The sequence below is a fragment of the Carassius carassius genome, chromosome 32 (assembly GCF_963082965.1).
Source record: "Carassius carassius chromosome 32, fCarCar2.1, whole genome shotgun sequence".
In the NCBI taxonomy this organism is placed as follows: domain Eukaryota; kingdom Metazoa; phylum Chordata; class Actinopteri; order Cypriniformes; family Cyprinidae; genus Carassius; species Carassius carassius.
The window spans coordinates 4,750,754-4,771,508 of NC_081786.1; the positions used below are offsets into that span (position 1 = coordinate 4,750,754).

Consider the following 20,755-nt stretch of genomic DNA (forward strand, 5'->3'; position numbering starts at 1 on the left):
GTAGTTGCGTCATGTGACGTACAGAGGGCGTTCTCCGACACTTCAGATGATTGCTACTGTGTTTCTAAACCGAGCAGCTCGAGTTGAACGATGATCACTGACGAACTCGTGTAGGATTTATCAAAACAATGAGCAAAATGCTACTTTTACTGGTTTAATGACGGAAACATGATTTAATAAAGGCAAGAGGTAAATTTTGAAGTTAAAACTCCGGTGAAGAATATAATGGGATTTACAAACAGCAAGTTAATTCATTAATCACCGCTGTTCAAACTTTCTTGAGGTGGAGATAACTTAGCTCTTTAACAGAATATGATGTTATAATGGGGGTTTCTTTTTGTATCCTGCTCTTTGTACTACACTTCAACGAGGGAATTCAGGGTAAGTTTGTATAATCGTAATCGTATAAGAGTTTGTGAACGCAGTGTTTCATTAAACTCATCAGTGTTGATGATGTGTTGACGTGGATACTGTTTCACAATAAACATCAGTTTTAAGTGGAAACATACGGGACATTTATTATGAACACAAGCAGAAAGTGTCATATCCCTTCCCTCTTTTATAACCTTTTGCATAATAATTTATCTTTCTTTCTTATTTGTTTTTATTTATTTATTTATTATCAAATACTGACAAGATGTCATTTCAGATTCATAACTATTGGAGCCTCAACGAATTAAACTTAAATTCTTTAAACTTTAAACTGTAAAAAAAAATTATTGTTGTCCAGTGGGATTTAGAATATATATATATATATATATATATATATATTACAAAAATATTTTAACCACTCTATTATAGACAGAGAAGGTATTTGAAAAAGTATACAGAGAGAGACTACTTCTAGTTAAATGAAAAAGACATTTAGGCTGATTAATCTGATTAGATAGATAGATAGATAGATAGATAGATAGATAGATAGATAGATAGATGGGTATGCTACTTTATGGATTGTAGAGTTATATCATGAACAGGCCACTGTAGTTTCCTCTTTCCTGGGAAATGAATGTGATCTTTGATGCAGATGTTTTGGCCAGCTGTGTTGTGTTGTCACAGTGGAGATCTTTCAGACATCTTACAGCATGCATGAGGTCTGCTGTCCACAGTCAGCACGTGCACACTGTCAGAGATGCCAGAAATGGACCCAACACAAAAGACGTCTTAGAAAAAGGCACAAAAGCCTCTTGAAGGAAATAGGGAGTTTTTGTTTTTTTTTTACACATTTTTGAGGCGTAGATTACATATTGCACATGTCTTGCTCTGCTATTCTCTGTGATTTACTAGACATTTAAAGGCAAGGAGCCACCAAGAAAGCATGTCAAGGGAATTTTTGTGTTTTTTAAAGGAATAGTTCACCTAAAAATGAAAATTTTGCAGGCCAATAAAGATGTAGGTGAGTTTATTTCTTCATCAGAATAGATTTGCAAAACTTTTGCATGACATCACTTGCTTACCAATGGATCCTCTGCAGTGAATGGGTGCCGTCAGAATGAGAGTCCAAATAGCTGATAAATACATCACAATAATCAACAGGACTCCAGTCCATCAGTTAACATCTTGTGAAACGAAAAAGCTGTGTTTGTAATGGAAAAATCCATTATTAGGATGTTTTTAACTTGACACCATTGATTCCAGATAAAATTCCAGTCCATCCATAATATTGCTGTCTGTTGGGAAGGTAAGTCGTGGCCTAATAGTTAGAGAGTTGGACTTGCAATTGAAAGGTTGTGAGTTTGAGTCTCGGGCCGGCAGGAATTGTAGGTGGGGGGAGTGCATGTACAGTTCTCTCTCCACCTTCATTACTACGACTTAGGTGTCCTTGAGCAAGGCACTGAACCCCCAACTGCTCCCCAGGTGCCGCAGCATAAATGGCTGCCCACTGCTCCGGGTGTGTGTTCACAGTGTGTGTGTGTGTTCACTGCTCTGTGTGTGTGCACTTCGGATGGGTTAAATGCAGAGCACAAGTTCTGAGTATGGGTCACCATACTTGGCTGAATGTCCTGTCACTTTCACTTTATTGGGTGAACTATATAATAGATATACTGTAGATAGATAGAAATATAGATAGATAGATAGATAGATAGATAGATAGATAGATAGATAGATAGATAGATAGATAGATAGAAAAGAGTTTAATTAAGCTATGAAATGCATATGTATGTACAGTTTTGTTTACCAAAAATCATTTTAAGCATTTATGCATAAGCATTTGAATCTTTACTAGAACTCTCTCCAATCATGAAATGATCAGCTCATCAAGTTGTGTTTGCTTTAGAAACATGTTACACTGTGTGTCCGCCAGGATTACGGTTCACCAAAAACCCTTCCAACCAAACGGTGACTCAGGGTAACATGGCCCGTCTGGGCTGTGCCTTTGAGGGATTGAGTGAACCAGAGATCATCTGGATGAAAGACGGAGAGAAGATCTACAGCACTGATCAGATGTACATCACACTGGATGCACATCACTTGGAGACCTTTCACAGGTAGGAAAACATGAACCTGCAACTGGACATCCTGAATTGTTGTTCAGCACAGATGTTTTTTTTCAGTGGTTAGAAAGCAAATTTAACTTATTGACACTGTTTTTAGGCAAGAACTGAGACAGACTGTATCAAGGGGATGTCAAAACTGATTAGAATATATTCTCATATGATTTGTCAAATCTTAGTTTCACTATTTTCTAAGACAAGTGCCACTATAACTAGTTTCTCAAACTAGTGTTAGGGTTTTGAAGTTTTGAGTCTGTCCAGTTGTCATGAGACTGAGGCCTTGAGATTGTGACACTATCAGTATAATTTTTTTGTTTTATCACACGTGTGGGCACAGAGCTAGAACACCAGAACAGTTGTTTTTGCTTCTTTGTTAGGTATCACATTAACTCCAACATCATAAAATCATGTTCATTACTGTGTGTATGGTTAAACACACCAAGAAAAAATACACTTTATCAAGGACTTTTCTGTCAAGTCTAACATGTCTGTTACTGTAGCAAGTAACTTAGCCCTTCAAAGTTATACAATAGTATTTTCACTATGGATCATACTAAGAAATGTTTCTTGAGCACCATATCAGTATATTAGAATAATTCCTGAAGGATCACTTGACACTGAAGACTGGAGGAATGGTGCTGAAAATTCAGCTTTGCATCACGGCAATAAATTACATTCAAAGATGTATTTAAATAGAAATCAACTATTTTAAAATGTAAAAATATTTCACAATATTACTGTTACTGTATATAAATACTGTATACAAAAATTCTTACCAGCCCCAAACTTTTGAATAACTATATAAATCTAAATAAAGCTCACAAACAGTGTGTCACGCTATAGTAACTTTGGAGATCATTTTGCACTTTCTATCGAACATCTTTGCAGGCAGGTAAATGCAGCCCCTTCTGATTGGACTGTAGGCAGAAGACAACGAGTAATGCAGATCGGACATTAGTAACCTGAGCATGTTTTACTGAAAGCTGGCATGGCTGATAATCTCTTGCATGTGTCATGACGTACTCCAGTTTCCCAGTTCCTAGATGCTGATTTAGACTAAACACAGTTTGAGTGGAAATTTTCTGTTGAAAGTGTTGCCTGCTGTAAGATTAGGCTAAAGAGGATAACAAACAGTGAAGAAAGAAACTGGCTTAGTGTATTACAGCAGTCACGTTTCCTTGCTGAACGCCGCGCTGCCAGCATGATCTATAAATGTCTAGTTTCCTGTGTGTCATAGCTGTAAACAAATGTATACGTCATGCGTCTCTTTTATGTGAATGTCATGCTGTTGTTTGCGCAACTGACCTTTGTCTACATAAATCTCAGCACTCTTAGACTGACTGGCTCTTGTCTAGTTGTAAATCTTTGAGACGGATGTCTGGCATTTTCTACTTTTCTAAGTCTGTGTCAATCCAAGTCACATTGATTTGTATAGCACTTTATAAAAATACAGATGATAATAATTAACGAGAAAATAGCCAGGTTAAAGAGTTCTTTGTGAAACAAGTACAATTTTAGCTGTAAAGCAGCTCTAAGAAAACAATAGTGTTATTATCCACCTCAATTTAGTTCAGTGTTGATTTGATTTAGTTCAGTAACAGTGTGCTATTATATAAATGTATGGATTAGTGCTCGTGGCACATTTGGTAATAAATGTCATTTTGATTGACAAAAATTTGTGTTTCTTTCTTTTTTTAGTGCTAAATCAGTGCAGCAACAAGATGCCGGGAAGTACTGGTGTGAGGTTGAATATCAGGGCAGGATCATTTCCTCAGAGCCTGCTTGGATTACAGTAGAAGGTATGTCAGTTGCTGCTTCAGAATCCATCAAGTAATCGATTTATTAAATTATATCTTGTTGCTATAGCGCAAACACTATATGTATTGCCACCTCCTGATCATATTTTAGGTGTGCCTCATTTTGCGGTGGAACCCAAGGATGTGGCTGCAATTGCAGGGGAGCCCTTCAACCTGACGTGTGCTGCATCAGGTCCTCCAGAACCTGTGGAGGTGCTGTGGTGGCTGGGAGGGGAACAGAAGGGGGATTTCACACCCTCCCCCTCAGTTCTCTTTGTTAAAGGTGAGACACACCAAGGGTCTGTCCCAATACACACATTTGCGGTCTTTGCACTTGACCACTTGTCTTCTTACATGACATGGGTGTGAAGACTGCAAGTGTGTGTAGAACTGTTACTTGATGGGACACACTTTCAACTTGTGTTGTAAAAATGTAAGTGATGTTTTTACAGAGTTTAATTTACACATTTTGCTTTTTAATAATTTGTACCAAAATTATGTGTAATGTCTAATTCAACTGTAGGGGAATGAACAGTTAAAACCCAAAGACCAGATATGATGAATGAAGACCAGGAGTCAGAGATGCATTCAATTAAAGAAAAATTTACTGAAGAACATGGTTTGCAGTTTAATCAGCAGAAGTCAGCTTCAGTACTCTCGATGGAGTTCGTAGGCCGCTCTGCGTAGGCCTACAATTCTAAAAGTGACATTCAGCCAAGTATGGTGACCCATACTCAGAATTTGTGCTCTGCATTTAACCCATCCGAAATGCACACACACAGAGCAGTGAATACACACACACACACTGTGAGCACACACCCAGAGCAGTGGGCAGCCATTTATGCTGCGGCGCCCGGGGAGCAGTTGGGGGTTCGATGCCTTGCTCAAGGGCACCTAAGTCGTGGTATTGAAGGTGGAGAGAGAACTGTACATGCACTCCCCCCACCCACAATTCCTGCCGGCCCGGGACTCGAACTCACAACCTTTCGATTGGGAGTCCGACTCTCTAACCATTAGGCCACGACTTCCCAATTCAAAATCAACAACAATTATACCCTGACAGAGGATACTAATTGTGTCAATGCATAAGTCAACAAAACTCTGACTGGTTCCAAGACGTATATCTGATATGCTGGACATTGGCAGTTGAACGTTTGTCCTGGGACTGTCTGAGCTTCTCCCTGTACGACACACTTACGCAGAAGACATATCAGAACTTCAAGGCCACCTGGCCCTAGCTAGAATTTTATCAGTATGGTTTGTTACACACACAATATGAAGTCATCATCTTAGAGATTTAGAAAACTTGATTAATAGTCAAACAAGAAATAATGTAATAATATAATTAATATCAATATGAAGGATTTAGCAACTCGGCATCCACTCCTTCACAACTTTCGCTGGAAAGTTTCCCTCAAACTTTGATGATCTTGTGAGATCCCGGACATGATGAATATTGGGATACGCTTAGTCTCGAATACTGCTTTAATGCTATAATGTGTAATTGGTGGCATTTATCAGATCTGAGACAATTCTATGCATTACCTTCTGTCATGTACACACATTCTCAAGTGGCCAAGACCGCATGTGCCCTAAAATCCTTTGGAACCAAGTTCACCCAATTCACTTAACAGTCAACAGGCAGCCTTTCCAGTCATGCCCTGATCTTTGAAACTGTTCAGCAATCTTACATTACAAATCATACATGTCAACATACTGTATGTTCAAATCATTTGCTCAAATCAGGATAAAACTGTATTTTTTAGGTTAGTCTAATGCACATAAATGTTATAGAGAAGAGCCAATACCAAATCACTAGCACTTCAAAGTAAAAAAAAACATTACTTCATTTCCAACTGTCACCATGTTGAGCACTGCCATCCTCTTTCATTAATTTACCACAAGTTGAACAGTTTTTAAAGTTCAACTTGTAAAGTTGAAGTTTATGCTCTTGATTAGTTAGTTGCCTCTATGCCTCAGATGCGTCTATGATTAGTTAGTTACTCCCCAATACTGCCCTGAAAACACTCCTATATTTCACTATTCAGTGGAAGTTTGTTTGTGCATATAAACAATCAGTGATCCTGTAGTATATTAATCACATTATGAAACATCGTGTGAAACATCTAAGAATCAGAAATCCTCTTTCAAATCCTCTATCGGATGATATATTGTGCAGATTAATTGTAGAACTGAGTCACTGGTTGGTTTCAGTAGGTGGAGTAACTTTGAGTTTGTACAAAGCTGTAACAGTAGTGTGTTTCTAGTGGAGCAAGTTTGTGCTTACTTTTAGTGTGATATTACATGGGGTAGTGGGAGATTTTTAGAAACAGGGTGACTTTGTGAATGTTTTTGGTATGTTCCATTACAGACTGTTACAAGTCATGTTCGTGTAGCAAAAAAGACTTCTTGTGGTGGATAATGTCAAGGCCAGTTTACTGCCCTGCCTAGGGGTGGGCGATATATATCGAGATATTTTTTAAACACGATATGGATTTTGACATATCGTATATATCGATATATTGTTTATATTTAATTCTGATTCTGCCACTTTGCTTGTTTGTCTTGTTCCCTCTCCCTTCGCGTATTGTCTCATAAACATAGCGGCGTCCGCAACCAGACCGGAGGCTACAGAACTGGCTCCATTATATGGAGATACCTTGGTTTTAAGGCATCAGGCGAACAGCAGGCAGATGTCTACTGTAGAGCCCTATGATTTCCACGATGCAGAAAACGCGGACAAAATCGCGGAATCCAGTCATAAAAACGGAATTTACAGTTGAACGTGGAATGTCACGGAATTTGTCAAATTTTGAATGAATTAATCAAATGTAGGTCATTGGACTCGCATCAAATCGCGATATGGACTAATATCTGTAAATATTAAGCCCGAAAAGTCTTATTTAAATATGAATCCTGCATTTTCTGCGTGTTAATCAATGGCGCAGAAGCGCTTTTTCATTTATAACACACACGGAAGCGCGTGTGATGCTCCGGTGATTTCACCATATGTCGTCTCACTATATGAGGATGTGAACACATGAACAACATCTCCAGAACTGCACTGAGAGTCACTTCATGAGCATCTGACCATTTGATTTGAGTAAAACTAGCGTCACATCACATACACAGAACTGTAGAAGTATGGTAACCCGTCAAAATAAAAGTATTTGCCAAAAATATATTACTATTGTTCAGCAGAATGTACATAGCTTACTACTACTACTACTATTAAAATGAAACGAACATAATTTAAGGAATGATCACACAACATTTCTTCCATGTTTTATTTTTAATTGTAAATCCCCTTTGTTTACCAAAAAATAAAGGTTGCTTAATTTTCAATAATTAAAAGATAATTTAAATGAATGTTTTATGCCTTAATTTGATAACCAGTAAAATGTAAATACACAGAATTTCAGAGGCGAAAAAACATTTCACATAAGGCTATTTTAAGAATTTTTTTAAAATAATTAAGTTGTTTTTATGCATTTAAATAATTACACATGCTAAAACACAGAACTGGGTTACAATAAAACATATGGTGAAGAAAAAAATAAGACATTTCATAGGGCCCTAAACATGTAATATTTGGCATATTTGTTTTTGCAGTAGTTTTGGGGGGTTATTTTTCCTGTAAAGATATCGAGATATATATTGTATATCGAGATATAGCAAAATATATAGAGATATATTTTTTGCTCCATATCGCCCAGCCCTAGCCCTGCCTTTACATTTTGTTACTGGATCTTTTGTTCTGTCAGGGAATGCATTATAGTGATCAGTGCTGTCAGTGTGGTGAAGCCCAGTAAAGTAAACTTTCCATTTTAATAGCATGATGCTGAGAAATCATTGAGTCATCAGGTCTATGTAAGACTGTGTGTCATGTGTTTATATTATCAGCCACTTCCACCTTTGGCTTTAATGGGTTTTTGACTCACTCAGCGTTGAGCTGAGCTGTTGTTTTTTCTGAGGACAGATGACTCTGTCATGATTTAAAACAATGTCACAGCTGCCATGGCCTTGTTCATGAGGGCGGGCTGAGACATGAGATCAGGATGTTTTTTGTTATCTTTCTTTGAGTTATTGAGAAAATTCCTGTTGTCTGATTCACTCTTTTTGCAACTCACTTCTGCGAAACAAATTACCAAAAACATGACGAAGAACAACTGTTTCCAACATTGATAATAAATCAGCATATTAGAATGATTTCTGAAGGATCATGTGACACTGAAGTCTGGAGTAATGATGCCGAAAATTCAGCTTTGCATCACAGGAATAAATCATATTTTAAAGTATATTAAAATAGAAACTGCTATTTTAAATTAAAAATCTTACCGATCTTAAACTTTTGAACAGTAGTGTGTGTGTGTGTGTCTATATAAATATTTATATATATATAAATGCATGCTCTGGGTGTGTGTTCATGGTATGTTCACTTCTCACTGCTGTGTGTGTGCACTTGGATGGGTTAAATGCAGAGCACCAATTCCGAGTATGGGTTACCATACTTGGCAAATGTCACGACTTTCACTTAAAAAATTATATATTTTTAATTTTCATCAAAGTAATGTTAGATTATAATGCCATTTTAATGCATGGTTTTTCCTTCTGAAGCATCAGTGAGCGTTTGAACCTTTTGTAATAGTTGCTTATGATTCCCTCAGTTGTTCTCAGCGTGAAAAGTTGGATCTCAAAATCATAAAGTCATTGTCGAAAAGGGTTCAAATACACAAAAATGTTAAAAATGAAAGAATTTGTGGGACCTGAAGGATTTTTCTGAAGAACAAGTGGGCTATTTAACCTTTCAGGACAAATAATGGACTAATGAACAACTATCACTAAACAAAGAAACACACCTGTGGTAACAACACCGTATTAAAGAATCAAGCGTATGTGAACTTTTGAACGGGGTCATTTTTATAAATTCAACTATTATTTTCTCTTGTGGACTATATGCAAACATATTTTATGTGAAATATCTTATGCAGGTCAGTACTAATTAAACAAGAACATGCATTTGTACGATCCCTCTTATTTTGGTTAAATAATTAATATTTTGCAGATTCTGCAAGTTTCTGTATGTAAACTTTTGACCTCAACTGTACTTTCCTTGTTTTATTCTTTTGATATTGGGGAGAAATGTGAACCATTTAATATGCATTTTTTCAAGCTTATTTTAAGATATCAGTACTTCATGAAGCACTGACCACAGAAATGTTTCTCATTTGCTCAACCAGGTGTAAATGACAGTATAAAGTTTTACTGTGAGGCTAAGAACGCTCGAGGCATCTCCGTGTCACGCACAGGCACAGTGCACATTAAAGGTGAGACATACCATAGTGTTTTTCACTTCCAGCTCACATAACTGTTATTGCTGTAATTCCATAAATAATGGAAAATTAGTTGTTGTTTTGGTAGTAATCCATCATATATTTTAACAACTGTATTACACAGTCAACCACGCAAATACAACCACAGAAGTCCGAAGGCACAAAAAGCTCCCAGCAGAGAGAGGATAAATACATGTTGTTATAATGCTTTTCTTTACATTTGATTCTTATGTGCAGTCCGCCCTGATTCCCCCCAGGATGTCAAGGTACATCATGTGTCTGATCTTAATATAACATTAACATGGAGTCCAGGTTTCACTGGGCACTCACAGCTTTCCACTTGCACTATACAGGTAGAGTATACCTGTTTCTACATAGCTTTTGATATTGTTGCATGTCTTTTTCTGTTAATGTCCTCATGCTTGTCCTATTGCCGTACAGTCTTAGTAGACCCCAAAATTAAAATAATTTATTCACCCTCTTGTTATTCCAAACCCATATGACTTTCCCTCTATGTAACACATGGCATATGTTAGGGAGAATGCTTTACTCTTCTCATAGGTAGGGTGGACTCCTTTTAAGGTGCTTTTGTCCTTTTTAAAGCATCCAGCCCCATTGACTTGCACAGTATGACACTCTTCCTTTAACAATATGGTGTTTGGTTCTCAGATAACTTGGTTCACTTTTAGGTTTTAGCTTAGATTGTGCTCGTGGCCCATAAAATAGATCCTCATTACATCTGGAGAAGAGTGAGACATCTGTAAAAACAAAGCAGTCCCACTGCTCTCTTCAGAAAACATTTTTCATGTAAAAAAAATTAAAAAGTATCTTTATAAGCTTATTCCTTCCATTTAAATAAAAATCTAAACAAGGTAATTACACCTCTTTGACTCACAATTCTGACGTTTTTAAAACAAATCTGAGTTGTATACCTCACAATTTAGACTTTTCTCTTGCAGTTCTGAGACAAAAAAAACTTGTGGAAAAATTGTAAGTCATAACGGTGTATAACTGTAAGTTATATACACAATTCTGACTTTTTCAGTTGTGAGTTTATAAATTGCAATAACATTTTTTATTGTTTTAATCTGTGACTTGAAACAAAAAACAGTAAAATGTACATTTTGAATTCAGAGAAAAAAAAAATCATAATTACGAGACAAACTCATACGTGTGAATTTATAACTTACAATTCTGAGAAAAAAGTCAAGAATTACGAGATGTATACTCACAATTATGAGTTTAGAACTTGAAACTGCAAGGTATGAACTTTCAATTGTTACAAAAAGTCAGAATTGCAAGATATAAACATGAAATCACTTTTATTCCATATACCGTAGCCCTATTTATAACAAAATAAGCTTTTATATTTATCTAAGTAAATAATTAGCAAATTCTCAGTATTTAAATCCATATGCTTAAATTAAATGAAATTTAAATAGTGTTTTACCAGGCTCATATTTAGATTGTGTGTCATAATAGGATGAGAAATATCTGACTTTAATCTACTTGTAGGTTTCAAAGGGACCTGGAAAGAAGGTAAAACTTCCTGATGTGGATGTGGTAGTTCCACCCTTCCAGCATGTGTTTAAGGGACTCAGCAGTTACTCAAATTACAGTGTGAGGATCCGGTGTGATAACGAGGTGGGCTCTTCCCCCTTCTCTCCCTGGGTGGACTTTCACACTCCAGAGGCAGGTATGTGAAACATTAGATAAGGTAATGTCATTATGCATGAATGGTGTTTCTTTCTAATGTCTTCTGAGTCAAATTAACATGAATGGCTTTTTTTTCTCTCAAATGGCATTGCTGTTGAGATTAAATTGCTCTACTGTTTGATTTAGAGAATGGTAAAGTTCCCATGGGCAAAATTGATTAGACCTTCTCTAGTCAAAATGTTTTAGTTTTTTTGCTTTAAAATATTGAATTGGCTATAAACTGCTAATAATGAGTGCAATGTCTATAAAAGGAGTTTTGAGGATGCATCTATCTTTCTTGATTTTAAATACAATAACTTAATATGCAGACTATAAATAAGCTATTTGAAGCCCCCCTGAAATTAGTGTATATTGGAAAACTCCAATTCATTCAGTCAGAAGGGGTTCGTTTTGAAAATCATAATAACGTTTACTACTGTAAATTTTGTTTGTGTTAATAGTTTGAATTCAATTTTATTTTTATATTTTCAGATTTTATTTTACATTTTAAATTCTGTTAACAGTTTTAGTAATTTTGTTGTTATTAACATTAATATCATTAGTTTTTGTTTAATGTCTATAAAGTTTTTATTTGTTTTAGTTTTATTTATTTTAGTGCATCAATTTAAACAGAATGTAAATTATAAATGCTATTATAACTAGCGGTAATCAAATAATAAAAAAAACATAAATATATATATATATTTAAGATTTTTTAGGACTTATTTGATTTGTGATATTTATTATTATATATATAGTATATATTATATATTTACAATTATTGACAATTGAAATATTAAAATATTTTTTATACAATGAATACATTTAATTAAAAAATTAATAAAATAAATTATATAAATAAATAATAAATCCTACATTTCTTTTGATTTTCATGTAAAATTTCATCTGGTCATCCTTATATTTTGTGTCTGCATGAAAAGTGGGTTTTGGTGGGTTGGAAGTAAACATACGACCCAGAGAGCTGGTTCTGGCCAGATGCCTGGGGTGAGGGGGTTTGGAAGGGGAGGAGCTGGTGGATGGGTTTGAGGAGCAGAAGGGGTTTCTGAAGTTGACCCTGTTTGCATGTTTGTAAACTGCTAACACTGGCTGCAGTCCAGTAGATTCCAGGCTGAGTGATACAATGCGCCATTGTGTGTGTCCCCAATCCATATCAATGTAATGCTGCCACATACAGCGTTTAGTATGCTGCCACCTACTGGCCAAAACAGTCGTTTCAACTGTTTAAATGGCAATTAATTACATTTACATTAGATTTATGCATTTAGCAGATGCTTTTATCTAAAGTGGATTACAGTGCATTCAGGCAATACATTTTTTTTTACCAGTATGTGTGTTCCCTGGGGATTGAACCCATGACCTTTTGCACTGCCAACATAATGCTCTACCACTGAGTCACAGGAACACCTTTATTTTCTTATTTCTTATCAAGTATAAATAAGCGTGTACTACTATCCATTTGAAATCCATTTCCACTAATTATTGAGGACATCCCCCCAAATTCAGTGGGGAAAATGTAAACAAATTCCATCTGGGCCTGGCTGTGACTTATTTATTGTTACGCAGAGGCGTTTGACTCAAAATTTTGTCAGTACAGTGGTAATTGACCCTCTACACTCTCCCTTTTTTACTGTATTCATATCTCCCTTACACAGCACCATCAGCAGCTCCAAAGAACTTCACCTTTGAACTCAGCGAGCAGCAGCTCACTCTGTCCTGGGCGGCACTGGATCAGGAGGAGCTGCGTGGAAGGCTGCTGGCTTATAAAGTGCAGTGGAACCAGGGAGGAGAGAGTCAGGTACATCATTGTAAAGCAAGACACTTATAAAGGAAATTTTATTATTGAACTTAATTGATTCATTATCGAATCTGAAAGATTTATCTAATAATTGGGGAACTTTGCAATAAAAACAACTGAATTAAATAAATATTGAACTCACCTGAGCTGGAAAATGGTACTATTTACTTCTTTAAGTTATAAAATTTGCAACATTGACATCATTATTAATTGGAATTGAATCAACATTGAATCCAAATTGAATTGAAGAATGACACTATTGTCTTCTTTAGAGTTGTTTTAAATCTGAAATTGAAGTAATTTTATAATTTATGAATTTTGCAGCATTAATACTGATATTTCTGTGAAGCTGCTTTTAAACAATCTGTATTGTATAAAGCTCTATATTTATATATATATATATATATATATATATATATAATGACTTTACACATTATTGATCATATGAAAAATTACCGTCATCCTGTTTTTGGTAATGGGTAAAAATGTTATTAGTTTCTATGATAAAATATCATATACATGGCGAGTTTGGATGTCCAAAGGCCATTCATTTTCCTCTGTCATGACATTTAAGAGTTACCCACCCTTAACTTCTATGCACAATTTGCTTTCTGTCTTTATAGGATCCCTTACTTTTTAAAGACAATGTTGCCCGTCTCTCGGGTGCAGGGCGCTTCTTTAATGCCACTTTCCAGGTTGCAGCATGCACAACGGCAGGATGTGGCCCGTGGAGTCAGCCTGTTCTCGTGATGCCCGTGTCAGGTCTGTCCGCTCTCATTGTCTGCCCTCCTGCCTTTTGAAATTGGGATTTCTGCAGTCACTGCAGCTTTTTTGTGACCGCATGTTCCCATAATGCAGGACTCTGAGAGATTTATTTTCTTTGTGTGGTTCATTATGCAGGAATGGCATGGCTTCAGGCACTTTTGAGCAGAAGTGGTGTTTAACGTTCTTGTCGTCTCGTTTCAGCCAGGCAGGCTCAGACGCAGAGGGGCCACATGTGGGTGGGGCTGCTTTTCGGCCTTCTTGTGGCCACCATGGTGGGACTCCTGTTGATTGTACTGGTACGCAACAGAGGCAAAGATACCCAGTTTGGGTATGTTTTTATTATATGTGACATATTATTACACCATATATCAACTGAAATACAACTGAAACCTGGTAAACTGGTACTTTTTTTAATGTTTTGGTTTGTTTGCAGGTCTGCATTTGCAGCTTCAGGGACAGATGTACCAGTTTCCTTTACAGCTGCCAGGTCCTTCAACAGACAGTTCCCTGAGCCCCCAGAATCTACATGTAAGTGAACACGTTGCTGCACCATCATTGACATCTTACAGTACATGCTTTACAGGAAATTCAATACATGAATTTCAAATCTGTTTCCCTCTAGTGGACAGTCTAGGAATCAACAGTGATTTGAAGGCCAAGTTGCAGGATGTTCTGATCTCTGAAAGGCTATTAACTCTGGGACGCATGCTTGGAAAAGGTACATTATGACTTGGTCGTTCAGTTGATTAATTATTAATGATGATTCAGTTTTGAAAACCATTTTTGCTGCTTAATATTTTTGTGGAAACAGATACGTTGTTTTCAGTTTTTTTATTTTTTGATAAATAGAAAGTTAAAAAGAACTGAATAGATTCTAAAAAGCATGATGAAATATCCATTGTAACATTATACATTTCTTTACTGTCACTTTTGATAAATTTTTATGTATCTCAATCAATAAAAGTATTTTAATCTTACTGATCCCAACTCACAGTTTCCACAGAAGTATTTAAATGTTTTCAGTGTTGATAGTAGAAAGAAATGTTTCTTGAGCAGCAAATCGGCATATTTCTGAAGGATCATGTGACACTGAATACTGGAGCAATGATGCTGAAAATTCAGCTTTGCATCACAGAAATAAAACCACTTTAAAATATATCAATAGATATGTAATTTTCTGGGTTTTCTTTTCTAGGTGAGTTTGGCTCTGTGAGAGAAGCGTTTCTCAAATCGGAAAATAATTCTGGGCAGAAGGTTGCTGTGAAAGTCCTAAAAAGTAAGTGTACCTCTAAAATGATTAGTTAATGAGCAGGTGGATGTCTGTGGCCCATGATATTGGTGCTGTCATTGTTTCTGTATAATGATGTATCTCTCTCTGTGCTCTTACAGCTGACATTAACTCATCCAGTGACATTGAGCAATGTCTGAAAGAGGCTGCCTATATGAAAGACTTCCATCATCCCAATGTCATTCAGCTCATTGGTTAGAGCACACTTTTCCTTTTCTGCTTGACCTTTGGATTGCAATCTTTTTGCTTTAATAAATGTGGTTATCAAATATGGTTGTGATTTGACTCCCGCAGGTGTGAGTCTGCACAGGAGAGCCCAGCAGAGGCTACCTGTTCCCATGGTGATCCTGCCCTTCATGAAACATGGAGATCTCCACACGTATCTTCTCATGTCGCGCTTCGGAGATGAACCTTTCGTATGTTTATTACCTATCACATCATCAAACACATAGCTACTGTAGATTTAGATGTCTGAAGTTGTGTCTTGTTACTGTAGACTCTGTCTCAGCAAGTTCTTATCCAGTTCATGCTGGATATTGCTCGAGGGATGGAGTATCTAAGCAGCAAAAACATCATCCATCGGGATTTGGCTGCTCGCAACTGCATGTGAGTTATTTAATGTGCATGTAACAGGAATGCATTTTTTGATCATATTTAATAGGCATGTAAACTATCGAAATGTACTTATATTGCTTATTTACCACAAACTCTCTGGATTAGCACAAGTGTAATATTTCTCATTCATCTGCCTCCTCACTAATAGGTTGAATGAAAACATAAGTGTGTGTGTAGCAGATTTTGGTCTCTCAAAGAAAATATACAGCGGTGACTACTATAGACAAGGATCTGTCTCTAAGTTGCCTGTAAAGTGGATTGCTTTGGAAAGCCTGGCAGATAATGTCTACACAACACAGAGTGATGTGGTAATGAACACTGTTTGTCTGTATGCATTACTTATTTAATATTAGTTGTTAGTAATTCATACTTCTAGAACTTTTTCTTAAAAAAAATTACTACTGTATCTTTGCTATGCTCACAACAGTCATTATATAATTTCGAGGTCATAATATATTTGACCACAGAATGATCAAATAAAATCTAATATCCCAGAAAGCCATGTATAATATATACAGTACAGACCAAAAGTTTGGACACACCTTCTCATTCAAAGAGTTTTCTTTATTTTCATGATTATGAAAATTGTAGAGTCACACTGAAGGCATCAAAACTATGAATTAACACATGTGGAATTATATATAGAATTATATACATAACAAAAAAGTGTGAAACAACTGAAAATATGTCATATTCTAGGTTCTTCAAAGTAGCCACCTTTTCCTTTGATTACTGCTTTGCACACTCTTGGCATTCTCTTGATGAGCTTCAAGAGGTAGTCACCTGAAATGGTCTTCCAACAGTCTTGAAGGAGTTCCCCGAGAGATGCTTAGCACTTGTTGGCCCTTTTGCCTTTTGCGGTCCAGCTCACCCCTAAACCATCTCGATTGGGTTCAGGTCCGGTGACTGTGGAGGCCAGGTCATCTGGCGCAGCACCCCATCACTCTCCTTCTTGGTCAAATAGCCCTTGATGCCTTCAGTGTGAATCTACAATTTTCATAGTCATGAAAATAAAGAAAACTCTTTGAATGAGAAGGTGTGTCCAAACTTTTGGTCTGTACTGTATATATATAAAAAAATGGCAGTTTCTTAAAAAAAAATGCTCATGATTCCTTAATTGTATTTACTAGTGTATGTAGTCCTTGTTCATCTGATAAAGCTTTTATTGTGCCTGGTACTGATGTTTTTTTTTTTTAAGTGGGCATTTGGTGTAACCATGTGGGAGATCATGACTAGAGGCCAAACACCTTATCCAGGGGTGGAGAACTCTGAAATCTATGAGTATCTTATCAAAGGAGAAAGACTCAAACATCCTCCTGACTGTCCTGCTGACATGTACGTTTTATTATGTCATATATTTTTAGAAAATATAATAATGTCTCTAAAATGCATTCCTTTTTGCATTTATTTGATCAAAGACGGCATCTATTTAAAACAAAAATACAACAAAAACAGCCATATTTTGAAATATTATTACAATTTAAAATAACTATTTTCTATTTTAGTTTATTATACATTTTGATTTATTTATGTGATGCAAATGCATTTATTTCTGATATGCTGCTGTAGAAAAATTTTATAATTTCTTATGTTGAATTTTTTTTTTTTATTATTTATATATTTCAGGGTTCTTTTATGAAAAGTTAGTTCAGAACAGCAGTATTTATTATAAAGTTTTTGGCAATGTAAAATAATATTTTTTATCACTTATGATCATTTTAATGCGTCCTTGCTGAATAAAAGTATAAATTTCTTAAAATATCTATATATATTATTGACACCAGACTATTGAACGGTAGTGTATTAAATACGAAAAGTCACAAAACTTTTTTTAAACCATACTAATTTTAGATATTCATTCTGCTTGTAAATAAACAGATTATTGGAGTATATTTTACAAGTAAATACAATTAAAAATGTTCTGCCTCAAAATTTACTTGCTGTTTTTTTTTTAATGTTTGAGAAGTTTACATTTCTATATTTAAATAACGATTCCATCTTTTCTCACTTTCAGTTATGAAATCATGCACAGCTGTTGGTCTCCTGTCCCAAAGTGCCGTCCTAGTTTCCAACAACTCATTGACCAGTTGGAGCTCTTGTGGGCAAAGCTGAATCCAGCTCTTGAACCACTGCTGTATGTGAACCTGGAGGAAGAGGATGGAGAAAAGGCTTCTGGGCCGGTGGCAGATGCTGGGACCCGTAGTAGTGAAGAGCCTTCATGGGGGGTACCTTGGCAGTGTGTAGGTATAGATGAAGATGAAAAGGACTGGTTAATGGTGTCATCAGGAGCTGCTCTTGCTGTTGGTGGAGACTACCGGTACATCATTGGCCCACATGGTAGCGTCATTGATGAAGAAAGCAGGCACTCTGACGACGGCCTGTCTGAGGATGTCAAGGACGAGGAAGAGGATGTTATCATTAATGTGTGATTTTTGTTGTCATTTTTCCCCATGCTTACATAATCTAGAGGGTTAATGATTGCACAACTTAAAAAGACTCTTGTAAAAGAACAGTGGGTCCATAAAAACATTCCTTTGTCGGTTTACTGGTGAAATTCCAGGAATAATGCTTAACACAAAGAGCTGTTCTCCATGCTAAATCTAGAGGCATGACGTGGACATACAATCAGCTGCTAATACCTTTTAGAAACATGATTTGACACCTTTATTTCAATGATAATTACTAATTATGACTAGAAAAGCCAGTGTTTCAACAAATGTGATTTTTAAAGTGTAAAATGTGTCTTTGTGCAAATGTTTCTTTGCTGATACAGTGCCGGCATTTTTTTGTGTTTTGAATGTGTGAAGCTTCAATCACAGCCTGGAACTCACATTTTTGCACATTTGTTATGTTGCATGAAGAAATTATTTTGGATTTATAATGCATACTATGACATATACTCAGACTGTCATTGTTATATTTGTACTAAAAGGAATGTTCTGGGCTAAATACAAGTTGAGCTGTGTAAGCTTACTGAATTATTTCTATGGAAGTGTTTTTGGAAGAGGAAAACACGTGAAAGATTTGCCACAAGTTTCACTCCTGATTATAATGCCATAGAAAATAAGAGCTTATAGAAACAAACAGAAATGTGTTGTGTATAGAGCAATTGCACTGTAGAACTCCATTGTAGACATGTTACCATCAACACTTTTTTTTGTTTGTTTGGGAGCGCGGAGTTATTTTCTATGGTTGTTGCTTTTAAACCAGATCATTCCGTGAGCCTGCACAGTAAATCTTTAAAGCAATCTGAGGATGGGATATCAAGGGACAACAGGTTTTATTATGTGCAAATTATTTTTCTTATGCTGTATGCTATGATTACTCAAACAGCAAGAGTTGCAGCGTAGAATGAAAGAGCTAATTGTGTTTTTTAACCTGTTAATAAGCTGTGTACGATCTCTTCAGTGGACATTTCTAAAATCAGTAGATTTTGTGTATTAGTTCAATACTGTACAGAGTAGGCCTACAACTCAGTTTTAGAGTCATGTTAGGTCATGTAACAAACTTTCATATGTGTTGTGAATAAATCTGACACATCATTCAGTGTTGTTAACTCTTATAAAGAGGGCTGCCTGCTCATCCCAGAACAATTAAATGGGCAAAGATGATGTTAGCATGAAATACCTACCATGAAGATATCATTAAACTTGGAAACAGACTACAATGGGTTTATTATAATTACAGCTATACAGATTTCAACCATAGACTAGATTTCAACACAGTCCAGACAAGTGCACAATACCTTTAATACAAGCAAAATGTGGATTTTTGTAGTTGTTTCATAGTTATTACATCTAGCAAGAATGTTGCATAAAAAAAGCAATGCCTATGATCTTATTGTTGACCTTCTGCGTGGTGCTTACAACTGTGAACTTGTAGAATTTTTTCCAGTTTGTTTCATAAACTCTAAATAAAACATTCATTCTAGTCTCAAAAAATTATTTGGGGTTTCATATATATGTGTGTGTGAGTGTGTGTAAAGGGTAATTCTTCAGAAACTTCCATTTAGGTATGGCAAAATGTCTTAAACTTAGACCACATTATTAGATTACCTTTTGGCTTTATGAATAGATATAAATGACAGGTTAATTATTTTTCTCTTTAGCTTTTTTGTGCAATTATTTCAAGACCACATGAACCATGTTTTGTCAATGGTGTTGCCTTCATCAATATATAAAAAAGATTTTATTAAATATTTTTTCTTTCTTTTTTTTCAGCACATAGGCAGAGTTACAAAAAAATAATGAAAATGCAAGAAATAAGGAGATTATGTTTTATTTAATTTGAAAGAAAAAAAAACCTACCAGTGACACAATGAATGACCAGTGACATAAGATCTGATATAATGATCTTCACTGGTGTTACCCATAAGGAAGGTAACACCAGTGACAATTTTAACGACAAATGCATTTTGCAAAATGTCTGCTGTAAGGTTTCAAACCATATGTCAATCATTGCATACTCACTAAATTAAGTAGTTTAATGCTTTTTATTATTGGTTTTTTTTTTTTTTCCCTAACTCCCTAACAATAAATAGGTCATACAAGTGACAAGCTTAATATGAAATCACGAGTTAAATTAGAAAATGTCTGATAACTGAAAAGAAACAGTGGACTTAACATGGGCTTTTTTTCATAAATCTTAAGAAAATAGGAAGGAGGAAGTGATGTCATCAGTGTGATTTTTATTACAAAATGACAGATTTTTGTCAAACGGTAACACCAGTGACAACTGTTTTCACTATATATTTTATAATATTTATTCAACATTTTATTTTATTATGCCATTTATATCATATATTTGATAGTTATGAATACATGTTTTGTAATTTAAATGGTAGAAAAAATTATTTTGACTGCAAAATAAAGCAGTTTCCCTCTGTACATGGCTGTGGGGACAACAGTTTTGTGGTGCTTGGAATTCTTTATAATTAATAAAATAAAATAAAAATA

The 20,755-nt window shown here is 35.7% G+C and overlaps 1 protein-coding gene across 1 annotated transcript; it reads left to right on the forward strand.

The window, feature by feature from the left end:
• The first annotated feature begins 46 nt into the window (after nucleotides 1-46).
• On the forward strand, nucleotides 47-19,725 carry tyro3 (TYRO3 protein tyrosine kinase). Its single transcript, XM_059519942.1, has 19 exons — nucleotides 47-381; nucleotides 2,303-2,486; nucleotides 4,191-4,291; nucleotides 4,401-4,571; nucleotides 9,529-9,615; nucleotides 9,859-9,974; nucleotides 11,137-11,317; nucleotides 12,990-13,132; nucleotides 13,756-13,894; nucleotides 14,099-14,225; nucleotides 14,331-14,425; nucleotides 14,520-14,615; nucleotides 15,093-15,173; nucleotides 15,287-15,379; nucleotides 15,480-15,601; nucleotides 15,682-15,791; nucleotides 15,949-16,108; nucleotides 16,999-17,135; nucleotides 17,815-19,725. The coding sequence occupies exons 1-19, from the start codon at nucleotides 324-326 to the stop codon at nucleotides 18,227-18,229; spliced, it is 2,616 nt and encodes an 871-aa protein (XP_059375925.1). The 5' UTR covers nucleotides 47-323; the 3' UTR covers nucleotides 18,230-19,725.
• The last annotated feature ends 1,030 nt before the right edge of the window (nucleotides 19,726-20,755 follow it).

Excerpts from the sequence above, each read along its gene's own strand:
- tyro3 (XM_059519942.1), top strand. The coding sequence starts at position 324 with ATGGGGGTTTCTTTTTGTATCCTGCTCTTTGTACTACACTTCAACGAG. Across the intron at positions 9,975-11,136 it reads TTTCCACTTGCACTATACAG|GTTTCAAAGGGACCTGGAAA; the intron begins GTAGAGTATACC and ends ATCTACTTGTAG. Across the intron at positions 14,426-14,519 it reads TGAGCCCCCAGAATCTACAT|TGGACAGTCTAGGAATCAAC; the intron begins GTAAGTGAACAC and ends GTTTCCCTCTAG.